Source organism: Streptopelia decaocto (assembly GCF_964273445.1).
Source record: "Streptopelia decaocto genome assembly, chromosome: 7".
Taxonomy (NCBI): domain Eukaryota; kingdom Metazoa; phylum Chordata; class Aves; order Columbiformes; family Columbidae; genus Streptopelia; species Streptopelia decaocto.
The window spans coordinates 19311313-19326701 of record NC_138661.1 but is presented as its reverse complement, the minus strand read 5'-3'; the positions used below and the strand labels follow the sequence as shown (position 1 = coordinate 19326701).

The 15389-nt window shown below is 37.8% G+C and overlaps 1 protein-coding gene across 2 annotated transcripts in view; it reads right to left on the bottom strand.

Annotated features, from left to right (window-relative positions):
* Positions 1-4507: 4507 nt before the first annotated feature.
* Positions 4508-15389, bottom strand: part of EML5 (EMAP like 5) — a gene marked incomplete at both ends in the record, with an annotated part of 112455 nt that continues 101573 nt past the window's right edge. For both annotated transcript variants that reach the window (XM_082058071.1, XM_082058072.1), the window contains 10 exons: positions 4508-4544; positions 4869-4969; positions 5788-5941; positions 7622-7725; positions 8499-8661; positions 9758-9930; positions 10113-10301; positions 10722-10836; positions 13144-13301; positions 15160-15368. In XM_082058071.1, coding sequence (XP_081914197.1) covers positions 4508-4544; positions 4869-4969; positions 5788-5941; positions 7622-7725; positions 8499-8661; positions 9758-9930; positions 10113-10301; positions 10722-10836; positions 13144-13301; positions 15160-15368 — 1403 coding nt within the window. The remainder of the gene's footprint in view (positions 4545-4868; positions 4970-5787; positions 5942-7621; positions 7726-8498; positions 8662-9757; positions 9931-10112; positions 10302-10721; positions 10837-13143; positions 13302-15159; positions 15369-15389) is intronic.

The following is a 15389-nucleotide window of genomic DNA, read 5'->3' as shown; positions in this document are numbered from 1 at the left end:
CCATGCCTTTTGTTTTTTCTTTTTCCCAAAGAAAAAGTGAATTGCTGGTTTATCAGTTACCAAAAGACCAGATGAAGGTTACGACTGTGTGCTGTTGCTGATCTCAGAAGGGGATGGTAAGTGGTCACCTGTTCTACCCACCTACTAATTTTTAATTACTTATTAATCATTTTGGCAAAGAAACCTATTGTGGCTTTTATGCATATTATACACCTACAACTATTTTTTTTTTTTTCTGAAATGAGATATGCAGAGTCTAAGTCTGAAATCAAAGTTAACTGAAGAGCAGAAGCTGGAGACAACCAAGGGGACAGGCTTGGTGTCACACACCCCAGGGACTGGTGTGAAGAAAGCACAGCAGGCTTCAGCAAGCTCGCGGATCTGTCCACATGAGCAAAAATTGAATGGTGCTATAAACTCAGGGAAAACAGAGAAGGTGGCAAGGAGGCATAAGAAACCTGTGAGAACAAAAGAGTACGCAATTGCAATACAGCTAATGATGTTAAAATCACTGATGTGGCAATTTATTTTGTGACTTGCCATCTTATTTCCCTGTCTGCAGAATTTAAAGACAAAATCTTTAAAGATTAAGGCTTGTCACATCTGTGACACTGCTAATGAAAGAAGGAAATGTGTAGGGATTGTATTTGGTTCAATTCCAGGTGAGCATTAACCTGACCGGTATGAAGTCGAGAGTTATTCTGAAATGAATCTTGCTAATATTGAAATGCTGATACTGAGCAAAGTCAGAAATTACTTGGAATGTGTGCTTTCCTTCAGCTGTCAACAGAAGTGATGAAGTAGCCTTAATTTTCTAAAATGCTTTCCTAATCTTTAGTTTTACACCATCTCTTGCCTTCCCTATCAAGATCAGAAAGTCATTTATAACAACTGCCTCCTTAAGAATGAGAAAAATTAAGATTTCAAGCCTCGGTGATTCAATATGTTTGGCTAATTTGTTCTGTCTGTCCTAATCTCAACTGTGTTCCTCAGTTCCTACACTACAGCAATTTTCAGTTCTAAATGTGTTCATTTTTAATTTTTGTTCACTCCTATGAGCTGGATTTTCCTTCTCTCATTCTCTTTTTTCTAAGCAGACATAAACAGCTTTCAAGGGGGCTTTTTTTTTTTTCAGGCGAAATGTTATTTTGCTTTTATTGAACTGGTTCTCTGGTTTATTTCTTTTATTACAAAAAATGTTGCTGACTTTAAAAAGCCTAAATATATGTTTGTCGCTAGCCAGGAAGAGTTAGAAAGACAATAAAGCTAGAGAATTAAATCATTCACTATGAGTGATGAAATTATACAAAGAACTTTTGCTTCCCCTTCCTTGGGCCTATATAACCACAGAAAAGGCTTTCTCCAGCTTCAGAGTCCTCCTGCCCACTCTTCTCTCTGATTCTTCCAAACAAAAGGCTGACATCAGTCCCTCCACATTCCAGCTTCTTCCCTGACCTGTCCTACAGGGTTATGTCATCCTGACTTCTCTGCTGAGCAACCAGCCAGCAGCTCCCACCGCCTACGGAAACCGGCAGCCTGTTCCATCTACACGTGCTTCAAGCACGGCTGGCAACAATTAGGAAATGACTACAGTAGCATTTTGTGTAAACAGCAAATGAGGCACAGTACCAAGCACCATCGCATGCATAAAGACCAAAAGACCAAAAAGCTGCCGTTGTTAATCATGCTTACAGCCAGCTGTTCTCTTCAGGACAGAACTGCAGCTTGTCCTACAAAATGTGCTACAAACTGTCCTCAGGAAGAAAGCAGCACCTGAGGCTCCACTCACTGCCCAGCTTCCATGACTATTCCCAGCTGGCTGACCACTGAGCAGTTTGCCAGGGAAAACGCTACCAGTGCTGGCTGTTGTAGGAAGAACAAGGCTGGTAGTTTTGTTCTGCAAGAGCTCCTCAGCTTCCAGCTGCCATCCCCACACCTCACAGCAGGGGAGAGGTTGGGAGGAGCAGCTGGATGCTCAGTGTCCTGCTGCAGCCGCCAGCCCCGCGCCCCCCGGGCAGCCCCACTGCAGCTCCCGCTGGGGCGGCCCCGCTGGCGCGGACTTCGAGCTCCTCGGGGCAAAAGCACCAATGGACTAATCATCCATGGAGAGGCACAGCGTTAACGAAGGGGTGGCAGGAGAGGAGGACATGGCCAGCGACAGGGATCCGAGGAACAAACCTCATAATAGTCCACACAGCTCTTTCACTGGGGGAAGGCCTACAGGAGATTATCAGGCTGGGAGATGCCAAAACTGGGATTTTGAGGGGAAAACTCAAAGAGGCAGAAAAACTTGGACTTTGACCTGGCAATCTGAGTAGGAAGGACTACGAGGGAGCTCTTAAAAGACACCCAACTTACACCAACAAAAGGCAACTTTAAAATAGAGGCAGGACAAGTATTACTTCAAGTCAAGAAGTTCTGCACAGATGTGTTTAATAAGGGATAGAACCACAGCTATGGAACAGTGTTCTGCAACTGATTCCGCTGGCATAGATGAGATTTAAATGCCAGATACTAACTTTCATATAAAATAGGTAGGCAGGCAACAAGGTTATGAGACAGATCAGGTCTAGTCTCAATTCTCAACTGCAATTCCCCTAAAGTAAAAAATGTTACCAGCAAGATCTCCCCATACGCTCATGAGCAAATCCACAGAGTCTGTGGCCCTGTCAAACAGCAGCTGCATGACTGGCAAGACTTTGCTAAGAACCATCACCCTGAGAAACATCATAATTTTTTAGTTCGTCAGCTTCTTTAAAATAAACATTTGTTAGACCTTTATATATAAAATATATTATCTAAGACCATTGGGTAACTAGCTCTGTATAGCATATAACAAGCATTTTTGCACCTAGAGAGCACGGCAGTCTGGCTCATTAACTTTTCTACCCCTTTTCTACACAGAAGCCCTTCCATTCCCTCTATAACCAGCATGCACACAAGATGCTTACAAGAAGAGATGAGATTTATTTCTGTTTTAGTTTTATCTAGCATAAGAGAAGGCAAGGGTAGAATAATATCAAAGCCTACTGAGGGACCTAAACAAACGCAATCGTTAAAGCAGTGCTGGCTTGCATGGAGAAAACGAGCTTTACGTTCACAGCAGAATGTCATTATGAGAGTAATGCTGACAATTAGTGACTTCTGTTCTATGTTGCATGAAAATTAACTGCACTGATTAAAAACCAGGTTTGGTCTGCAATGCATCCCTATTACATATTTAGACAAACAGCTGATGAAATCTTCCTCACTTGTACCCCAAACACAGCTTTGTTCAGGTTTTCATTATCACTGAAATGATTTTTCAACTTAGAGCCTCAGTTATGTTCCAGGATAGAATAAATGCACTTACACTAGAGGTGACAGCAGGTCCATTTAAAGAAGCATATGATTGGCCATTTTTTTACAATAGTGACATAAAACTGAATAGAGACCTCTCCCAGCTAGTCCTAACTGTGTTAAAAAGTTCAAATGTACAAAATATAATGTTTGGAAAGTTTATATTCTCTCTGAATCCCCCCTATGATGCTGAGAAAATAAAATCAATTCATATTGCTATGAAATTCTATTTTTGCAACTGGTGGCATCCCAAGCTTTATCGATTATGAAGACTAGAAAATCCTCACCCTAGTCCACATTTCCAGCACAGAGGCTAACAGCCCAGTCAAGTAACACAGCAATGATCTCTCTTCCACTGAGAATACTTTTATTCACAAGGCAAAAATTGGAGTTAGACTTCTAGGTTGTGGGCAAGGCACTCGCAAAGAGAGCAAATCTATTTTTGCTCACAGAACTAATTTAATGTTTAAGTGCAACAAAAACACTAAATTAGCCATGAAGATCATGCATATCAAACAGCTTTCACCAGACATGACTGTGACCCAGGCCTCTAAATACAGAAATATCGAAGTCCTAAGGAATCAGCTCTCTTATCTTCTGCTTCACCAGATGATGGTTCCTTTTGACCATAGAAATTTCCATTAGAATAATTAAAGATTTATTAAAATACTATATATTTAAGTGTTAATATATATGATTTCTTTCAGTAGTAAAATATGGAATACTCTTTTTTATTTTTTTCAGTGATACTGAGACCTCAAAACTTAAAGGAGAAACATTCATGCTGAAAATAGATCAATGTACAGCACTAAGTCAGAAATAGCATCTTTTGATTAAAACCCTAGGATCTTACCGTGAAACTGTACATTGATTAACAATTCACTTCTTTCTTTTATCTGCGTATTTCATTTTCAACATCTGGCAGTGAGTGAAATACAAACCCGGATTATCCGATACTGAGGCAACCCTAACAGCCTCATTGTATTTGTTGCAGTCCGTCCTCCAGACAGGCTCCAGGTACTTGTCATTCAGAGACAGGTTGCTCTGTCTCTGGGATCAGCACCATTCCTTACGCATGCAGGGCACAGCAGAATGTCACATTGCAGTCCTGGGTATTCCATGCCTGGTACTTCATGCAGTGTCCCCTTCGCAAATCTCCATGTCTCTCTCAATGAGGCATATGCACACATTTCCAAACAAATAAGCTGTGTTTTCAGAAAGATATTAAATATGAGATATAAAATACTACAATGTTGTTAAAAGAAATGGCTAATACAGTCAAAAGAAAAAAAATCAGTTACAAATAAGATGCTCTGAATACAGATGTAAACATATTCTAATTTTTTAAATCTTAACTGCTCATGTTAATATCTGGGCTATTTATTTTATTGCAGATATCCATTTCTTTCTATACAAACAGAAAAGCAAGCACACAAAAGTTGAAGACTCTGAACTTGGGCTTTATATTTATACTGTTATGGACTGTCCACTGCTGTGTACTTTTTGACAGTAATGGAAAGGATACATACCTGCAGTCATCCCCTCCAGCACTGACCACGTATCTATCTCCACTTGTAAATCGAATATTAGTTAAGTGGGCAGAGTGACCTAAAAATCGTTTGTGTTTTGCCTGAAAAAAAATAAACAAAAAATTAAACAAAGCAAAAATGAAACAAAACAAAACCAAAACAACAATAAAATGAGAGAGTTGAAATACTCTGTGTCCTCATAAATCAAACATGGCATGCGTGTCTTTATCTACCTTTTTATTGCATCACTGATTTATATCATTCAGAATATTAGACAGCTTTTTCAAACATGCAAGATCTCCTGAAGGGGAACTACTATTAAGCTGCAACGCAGAATAAATTGTCACCAAATGAGACGGAACCTGCAAATTGGGAACAATACTCAAGCTAACGCAATAAAATGAAATATGTCTTGTCACATGATTAACTCCTACATTTTGTGTAGATTTCCTAACACTGCAAAAATTATTGTCATTACAAGTCTGTAAGCAGTTTGCAGTCTCAAATCTTGAAAATTAACAGTGCTAGTGTTAGTGAAAAATCTGTAAACTCTTCATCCATGGAAACACACAGATGGGACTAAAATTGCCAGCTGTGTTCCTCACCTGTCAAATGGAGATTGGAGATGTGGACAAATAAAACTAAGGGCTTTGAGATTTTCAGTATGAAGGCACTATGCAAATTCAGACTGGCAGACAGTATTAACATCTACAGAAGCGTATAGTGGGAGCTATTGCACAAAAAGGTAGGAAAACTCTGAGGTGAAGCACACTTCTCAGACTGCAGAGCTAAAGTTACACAGACTCATTAAAAGCTACAAATTTAGAGAAAATATTTTCATCCTATGTCTTCTAGAAATACAATTCAAGAACATAATATCAACACTACTTGTTGTAATGATGCAAAAACAAGTTCTTACAAATTTTTCAGGACACGGAAAGTCGAACAGTTTGACCATTCCAAAATCATCGCCTGTTACAAGATTGATTCCCGAGTGAGAGACACAGGCACAGTTCACATCAGCTTTTTCAGCATGCCTGGACCAGATTCCAATGACTTCGTCCCCTAGAACACTGAAACAGAACAGTGAGAGACTCTTGAAAACTACAGCAAAAACAATAGAGTAAGGCAATACTCTGCAGCCCTCATATTGTAACCAGTTTTATAAAAATGTAATTTTTACATTTTATTCTTGCACATATGCATCTCATATAGGTTTTATTCTGTATTTAAGTTTTATATCATTCCGTAAGTGCCTCTGACACTGATTCGGTGACGTAATTCCCACAATAACTTGGCCCAGGACAACACTAAGAAGCAGAGGTGAAATCAATAGTCCTCATATTGTCCAGTAAGGCATTTGCCAAAAATTGAATAAAGAAAGGACAATAAAAAGTTGAATAGTATAGCATAAGCATTACATGAGTACGTTCCAGCTTTTGGAAAATTAAAATATGTACATTCTTATTATAACTATGTTTTGTTGATTCTGTAACATTTTCATATCAGTTAGAATAAAAGTTTCCTTGAGCCCGGTGAAGATTTTTCACTATAATCAGATAGAGAGAAATTGTCCTAAACAGAGAAAATAATTATCCTAAGATTTCAAACAAAACATTTATAAGAAAATTCCTTTGGAAATCTTTGTGAAAAGTTGCTTTTTATTCAGCTCTGCTTAAAATGTAAATGCATACTTCCAAGAATGCACAGAAACAAGAACTTTCTCATTTGTTAGTAGGTGAATTATTTGGGAATTTTTCTGTGATTCTTTCCCCCCAAATCAGAGCACAGTACACTACATTCAAAAAGGAATGATTTGTTTCAGATATACTGAATTGGGTCAGAAAACACAAGTTTCTTGTTTTCATATCAAAGAGGTGAAAAAAATGCATTACCCAAACAGAAAACAGAATGCTAGCAAAACACGTTTTTCAGAGTGCTCTGAAAAGCTTCCAGTTTTAGTGTGTCCTGCAGCAAATAGTCACAATTATTACTGGTTAAAGTGGTTCATATGTGGAAAATTTTCATGTATTTATTCTCATTTTTTGTCCAAGGGTGCTATTCAGAGGACAAAAATTGAAAGCAGGCAAAGTGGCCTGAAATAAGGCACAGAAAATAAAATTCGCACAGAATATAAAATACATTATTTAAACATGAAATAAAAATAAAATATGGTATCATTCTTCATGTAATTTCTAAGACTGTTTTGAATGAAACATAATAATAACTTTAAGGTATTTAAAAGTACTTTTGTATACCTTTTAATATGCAAATGTTAATAACAACTTTAATACACAGATACCATTAGCCTAATACTGTAAATAAAATTTGTATTACCACACTCTTGTGTTGTAGTTTACTATTTTGATATGTTTTAATTTTCCCTGTACTCTTATCCCCAAATTGCTATTTTGAAGTAAATAGAGCAGTATTCCAGGTAAATCGTGCAGCACAATGAAAATAACAGAGGTTGTAAGAGATATGAAACCAGAGATCCATGGTGGATAGAAAGGCACACATCAGAGACATCAGTTTTTATCAGATGTCCTCACCGGTCAACCAGCTCATGTTCTACTGAGGGAATCTGCTATGTGCTTTCTTTTGCTGTACCGTACTTACCTGATCTGTTGCCAGAGCAGGCGAGTGTGTTAAAAGCAAATATATCTGTCTGAATGAAGGGAAGAAATATGCTTTTAAACAGTAGGCGCTTCTCTGGAAGTGTTTTAACAGGTGTAAATGTGTGAATCATTTACCTTGTCCAAGTAGCCCATGTTATTCTGTCGATCACAGCCTGGTCCACAAGCTGTTTTCCTGAAGGCACTTCATAGACTTGCCTTTTGTAAGACCCAGTAGAGACCTTCGAGATGACCACAGAGAATTTAAAATACATGAACTTGTTTGAAAGGATGAAAATACAATTCTAAAGGGCTTTGGAAAGCACTTTCTTGATCCTTATCTCCTAGTCTACAAGTAACTTAACTATTAATAAAACTTGCTCAATGAGTTGAAAATTCTCAAAACTACATACAAACATAAAGCAACAGTGAGAAAGTGTAAGAAATCTTAAATTTTAAAAAGCTGAAACACATGTATTTATCTCAGCCTGTAGATGTTGATTTGGCAGTGAAAGAAGCTTACTCCTCCTCTCAGATGTGAACAAAATATAGAAATAGAAGTATGCCTACTCTATTTTGATTTTAAGAAATGTCTTGAGCCCTGTGGCTGGGAGGTGTAACACCACGATTTTGGTGCTGCTCCACGAAGGCTGTCACCGAAACGATGTGTGATGCTGCCGTTCTGGTCAGGGATGTGAAGAACAGAATGACAGTCTGCATTCCTTCCTCTTTTAACATGGCCCATCAGCATCACAGAGGTTAAAACGCAGGGAGACACATTACAGTGATTTTGAAATCTGTTTCTCATTTCTATGCTTATTTCTTGTGTTTAGTACGAAGAATAAACATTTTCATCATCCACTTCTCACTACAACAAAGTCACGGTCTAGTGACAGTAACCTACTACTGCAACCTTTCCTTACAAAATGTAGCAGGTGCCAAAGGAGAATACGTGCAGAGTATCTGTCACGAGTGCATCTTCCACTCTGCATCTTGAACAATTAATGACTGATACCTGGAGATAAGAGCTATCTGCAGAGAAGTCCATCTGAATCACAAAACTTGGGATATCTTTGCAATAGCTGACTCGATTCAGTGTGGGACCCAACGTCAGATCATAAAAATCCACTGCATTCTCACTGGAGCCGACTGCTAAGTAACGAGAATCTGGGCTAAACCTGAACAGATAAAAGGGTTTATGAACACATGTTGGCACTTACAACAGATTCTAATATTTGAGGAGCACAGATAAATTTGCATTTCAAGTTATCTGCTATCCAGAATTAAAGAAGGAGGCAGAGTATTTTGTCTGATAAGCAAAATAACTTTTGAAACAAAAATTTCAGGGAACGGATATGCAGTAGAAGGCGGCAATAATTTTGGTACAGCTGTCACATATAAGTGAACTGGGAACAACTCTGGAATAACTCTGTGCATTATCTGATCTCATTATCATCTCAACAGCCCAACAACTTTGACTCTCTTACACTGTACTTACAAGGCTACAAACTAGAAAAATAAAACGCTGTAAATGAAGAAAAGCCAGACCTTCTAGATGAAATGTACTCAATAAAAAGATGTTAAATCAAAGCCTTCATCTGCCCAATGTATCTTTGCACAGTGGTTTCTTTCCTCCAGTTTTCCTTTCTGGTTAGTAGCTTCCTGAGCTGAGCAGATTCCTCGCAGCCCTTTTTGTGTTACTAGAAAAGTTTCTTTATTTCAATTATCTCTGAGACATATTGTGCAACAGCCATCACCATCTATCTATCTCATGGAAGGAACAGTCTTGTCCTCCACTGAGAAGAAACAAAATTTTACTTCTGCTAACTCCTTTCTAACAAAACCCAACAAAGGGCAAACTGTCAGACAGACATTTCCACCATCTCTCACAATCTAGTCTTCACCTATAAAGTTCTGATCTCATTTTACCTCCTACACAGCATCTCACCCTGCTCCTTTTCACACCTTCTCATCAGCCCCCTGATCACGATGGTCTCTCCCTATTGTCCATTTACTTCTCCACTCACCCTGCATTTTTAACAAATCCTTGGCAATAGCATCTGATGCTCCCCCTATGGTACCACCTGTTTTTTGACTGATTGCTGTCGCTCATCTTCATGTACCTCCTTCCTTTTTATTCCTACTGTCAGAGTAGGAATTCACTCATTGATTCCAGCTCTCTAAAATATCATTGCAATGCTCCTCAGAACATAAAGTTGTATTTTTAAACATCAAAAGAATACTACAACAGACAAAGGTATTGTATTTTCTGACCTGATATCTTGAATCGCTGATCTTCTGTCCCTTTTTTTCCCCCAAATTTTTAAAGACGTCACGAGCAAGATAATAAATTCTCCATTTTTCATGCCAATAGCTACCATGTCACCTTCTGGGCTGTAACAAACAGTACGAGCTGCGTGGCCTAAGCTGACTTTGTTCAGCATCTTCTGTGAAGAAATAAAAACCCAGAAGAGTAAATGTTTCTATTTGTCCGTATTTCAAAACTACCTTATGCTAACAGTTTGCCACCATCTGATGCCTTAGTCTCCAAACACATTAAAAAACAATTTTCAAGTCCTCAACACCACTCCATTTTATTCCTAAACAACAACTTTTCTCCAACACTTACCTTTTCAGCAATATCCCAGAGTCTCACTGTGCCATCCTCTGCAGCAGAAAGGAAAAAGTCTCTGGAAGGATGCGTTGCAAGGCCCCAGATTGGTCCATCCATATGACCATTAATTAGAATGTTACATGCAGCATTTTTCTCTCCAACTTCAATTATTTCGGCATTTCTTGTCCCAACGAGAATTTTCCCCTTGAACAACAGTGAAAGAATTATCTCTGATATAATACATTAACTACGTGCGATGAACAGTAATGAAGATATAATCCAAAGCTATAGTTCCGTGAAGAAGGTTTGCTGAGCTCAAGTAATCAATAATCAAAGATAATTTATTTTTAAACTCCTCTACAATTTATTGAAGTACAAAGCTGTATACAAATCATTATGCTAGTTGAGTTATTGCTTGTAAGTCAGATATTTGAAGTGTGAAAATATAAATCCTTAGTTTTTAATTAAAAAATACATAGATAATGCCTTAAGTAAGACTATGATCTCACAAAGTAGATTTTTTTTCTGCTGTATAAGAGAAAGAGGAAGCAATTTGTCATATATTTAATGCTATAGATCACTCCACAAATTATAAGCTTTATTTTAACGACATGATTGCTTTACCTTGCCTCTACAAACAGAGCGAACACAGTCCGTCATTTGTCCTGTCTCTAGTCTGAAGGCACGACATCGTTTCAGCTCTTGATCCCAAAGTTTAACTGCTCCTCCTTCTTTTGAACTATGAAGAAATCAGGAAAAACCATGAGTATAATGGCTGGCACAAAAAAGACAATGTATGAAAGGACTATATTATTTAATGTAATGTAAAGGAGATACTATAGTATATTTTAAATCATTAAAGTTTCAATTTGTTTTTACTGAACAGGTGATGTTAACATGCTGAGCCTCCAAACTAAGCAAGAAATACTGATTCAAAGTCCTCATTGTACTGCTTTACAGAACCAGTTGAAAGAGGGTCACTGCTAAGCTTATTCTGAATTAGGAGCTCTTAGGCAATTTGTCTAGTCAAAGGAACACTTAAGTGTGTGAGCAAACTGCCATCTGACTATAAAAACAGGCAGAGATTATCAAAATATAGTTGAGGGAAACAGGAAAGATGTATTTTACTACTGTGAAATAAATGACAAAGATACAGGAGAAAAATCACACAATGTTAATTGCACAAAATACCCAACTAGTAAGTAAGAATCATGAAAGCACTAAGTATTTCCCTTTTTCCACTTTCAATAGAGCTGGTATTTCAGTAAAGAGCACATTCAAATAAAAGAAGTTTCTAAAAAGGAGATAATGTTTAATGAAACAGTTATAAATAAAACTGGTATTTCTAGTTGAGCTGGGACGTGTTTTTACTGTCTTAAAAGAGAAAAGAATCTCCCCCAAAATAAAATATCACATCCCACAATACTGACCTGCCAGTGTTACAACTTTGATTACTGAACAAACCCTGACACAGAACTCCATAAAGTTTAAACACAATTACTGCTTTTGTACTATTATTACTAAAAGAACTGTAATGAATTATAAATTTCCAGTCCTTCCAATGCAATATTCTTTGCTTCCAAATAGCACTGTTTGACATATGGTTGGTCTTCATACTCAGCAAAAAGATTTTATCAAAAGAGGCGTTGAACTGCAATTAAGAATGCCAGACAGAAGCAAACATGCAATTTTCCTAAATGTAGAATTCATTTTGTATACTTTCAATACTGCCATTTTCCCACAAAAGATGAATTATTGTTTCTTACTGTTACTCGCTACTATTTCTTTCATGTCAAACACTAATTGTTAAGAGGCTCTGAAGCTAAAGGGTATAGAGAACTTTCTGCCAATAAAATCACAGTGATGTTTTATAAATAGTAGAAGAAAATTTTTCAAGCACAGGAATTAATAAGTTTTGAGCTGGATCTTTATATCAACCAGGATCTTTAAGGACTGTTTAAGGAAAAGGAGGTAAGTGGCCTGTGTCCTGCAAAATGGGGCACTATCATGCCAACAGATGGATTGCAGATTTAGATTGCAGCTGAAGCATGATTTTTTTTTTTATCATTAGCAAGGCTGTAAGAAAAAAATTAAAACGCTTGAAGAGATATTTTGCTTACAAGCCCAGAAACAAAGGATTTTGCTACACCTTAGATGTGAGAGAAGACAGTTTGCCTCTGCCATCATAACTAAACAGATCCTTCCTTTAAAAGAAGCTGTCCATTCTGCTGTTATGTTACTTATCATCCATTTATCTAGTCACAATTGTGCAAATTACTTACATTAGCAACCTCAGTTCAACTTCAGAAAAGGAAGTAATCGGATGAGGTAACTTTTTAATGCTTAGTTATATTTCAAACTAAATGTTTTTGCCTTCTCTCAAAATATTACTGTAGTGATAAATACCATTGAACAATTTAGTAACACGATAATGTGATTTCAAGATTACTTTTGACTACAACACTTCAGCCCTTTTCAGATTAAGGAGAGAGAACTGTACCAGCTCTTGGATAATTGTGTATTTGTACCTGAAGAACATTACCTGTATGATGTAATATGCAGCATAACTGATAATGCAATTTAATTGATAATCCATTCACATAAATTATTTTACACTTGTCTATTATTTTTAACCAAAATAATGTCAAGTCATCATAAAATGCCTGAAGAAGCTTGCACGTGTGATTTAGAAAGATGATTGTAGTCTAGAAGTTATAATTATGAAGAACTACTTGTACAGCATTTAGATTCTGATTCATCTCCCTTGACTTTAGGTACTTAAGGAAGGCACACAGGCCAGGATCTGAGCAACTGTAGGAGGTTTTCTCTTACAATCAATCAATGGAAAAAAAAATAGGTACTTGAAGCTCATGGGGGCTTACCTGCACTTTGGAGGCGGTGTCTACTTTTTTTCCTACCACCTATTTAGGGATCCAATAACAACTGCTCTTCTGGCTTTGATGTCTCAACGGCCTAGGTGTTAGATGGCATGAATCCAAACCATTTTTAATATGTGTATGCAGAAAAAGGAAAAAAGAAGACTCACGGTCTTTCTTTGCCTCCTGTAACGATCAAACCATCTCTCAATGTGGTATACATTGTGAAAACAGGTCCATTGTGAGCTTTGGCCACAATTCGTATCAACACGTGATCTTTCCAAACACAAACATCTCCACTGATAGTACCTGTAAATGTCAAGTTATTCTGAAAAGGGGAAAAATAAGCTCATCATCTGATTCTGAGTGAGGCAGGCAGAAAAACATTCAGAAATAAAGATCATCACCATTTGCATTTAGGCTAGATTGCTTTTATTTGCTGTTGTAGAAGAGGAAATTGTGGAAGCGATAATAAGAACCTGTAGGGACAGAACAACGAGCAACTATTGTCTCTGGAAGTCTGAAATGTGTGTTCTTGTAGCTAATAGGCTTTGCACACCAAAAACAAATGCAATGACGTAAGCTTCAGCCATAAGTTTATCTATGGTTTCAGCCATTTCACATAAACAGACAATTTGCACTCCCTTGCTATGTACATCATGCCTGCAGCCATTTTGTTGCTAGCTGAACATACTCACTTGACTACACTATTAGTTCATGAAGAAAACCGTTTGACTTAACTCAGAACTAAAAGCTGCCTGTTGTTCTTCTGCTTGTTTTTGAAAGGTAATAAAAATAAATTAACTTACCTCTGAAATTTAAGGGCAATTTATTAGGATATATTTAAAACCAGCAGGAACTGGTTATTGAGCAAAATTGGTTTAGTAACTTCTGTGAACAATCCTAAAATTCAGTATCATCTGTAGCATTTCAGAGTACCAGTACTCATGCATAGTTTTAGCAAGAACACCCTCCTTGATTGAGGTGGGTTGATGTTCTACATCCTTTTTTTAAAGGGGTGTGTGAGAGGGTGGCCTAATAAATAAGTAAATAAAAGAGGACTGGAAATGAACTTGGGAGCAGATCACAGCTGTTGGTCTGTTTGTAATTCTTGTTTAGGAGCATCTCAACTAGCTCCTTCTGAGTCAAAATAAAGGAAGAAAAGCACTCCCAGAAATGCTCCCTACAAGAAGTACAGGGAACACGCCAGGTTCGGCTTTATCCAGTTTACACAGCTTTTTCCAAAACCTCTGCAAGCTCTGCATCCTCAAACAACCCCATTCCATCCTCCAGGACATTCAGCATACACTCTCATTCTCGCGCTAAGAATCTGTCTATCCACAAGAAAGTTCACAGAGGTTTCTCAAACCAGGCTCATGCCTGGGCTGCGCATCTCTAACAGTCAGCATTGGGTAAGGTATCTTGTTGCTTTGTAGGACTTCCTCTTAAATCAGATGCACCTGAGAGAGAGACACCACTCTCGAAAAGAGATGGTCTCATGAAAAATGATACTCCAGGCCAGTTACAGTTTCAAAAATCAAAGTCAATAGTGTAAGTTCAGTCTGAACCCAACAGGCAGATCAGCAAGCAGGACAGTGATGCACGCAATAGGAAAGAGGCACCACTTCGCCAGAGAAATCTGTGGCTATCTGCTCATACAGAGCAACTCCTGAAATGGCAAAGCGTGGAACTTAGCAATGAGGTCTGCATCTGTCAAACAAAACCCAATGCAAAACAAAACCCTGCTGTCGTCGTCTAAGTCATAGACGTTCATGAATGCCCCAGGACAACGCTGCTTTCAGATCACTCAGAAGTAACGCATACCGGTTATAATAAAATCACTCCCAGGTGGGTGTAAAATTAGACTCATTTCTACTGTCTGGTTCCTACGGTCTGGAGTCAGCTTTGTTTTACCTATATTAAATGCCAAGCAGCGTATTATCACTCCAAAGCACCTACGTTTGTTTCTTTTTAAAGCATACAAATCCATATTATTTTTTTGTTCTAAAGAAAGCTGCTACTAGTTCTAACTAGCAGGCATATATTAGAAATGCTAAACTGAGTTTAATAAAAAACCTGACATACTCATTAGCATGTTGGAAAAGTCTAATTGAACTGAACAAAGGCAGAAGAGTAAGAACAATTTTGTTTGTATGTATTTTAAAATAGTTTGTTAAGGTACATACCGCTCCAAAAGCTACAGACAGCATTGTTTGCATTCGAGCATCTTCTATGGAGCTCAGCAGCCCTTTTTTACTGAGAAGAGCCCTTCCAGCCAGTGTCCAGAACCTCACATGTTTTACTCCCACAGAAACAAACTGGGTATCTGAATCTGGTCTGAATTCTGCTACAAATATACGCTGGTTATGACCAGCTCGGCTGGCAATTTTGGCACCTGGCAGAAAGAAAATTGACA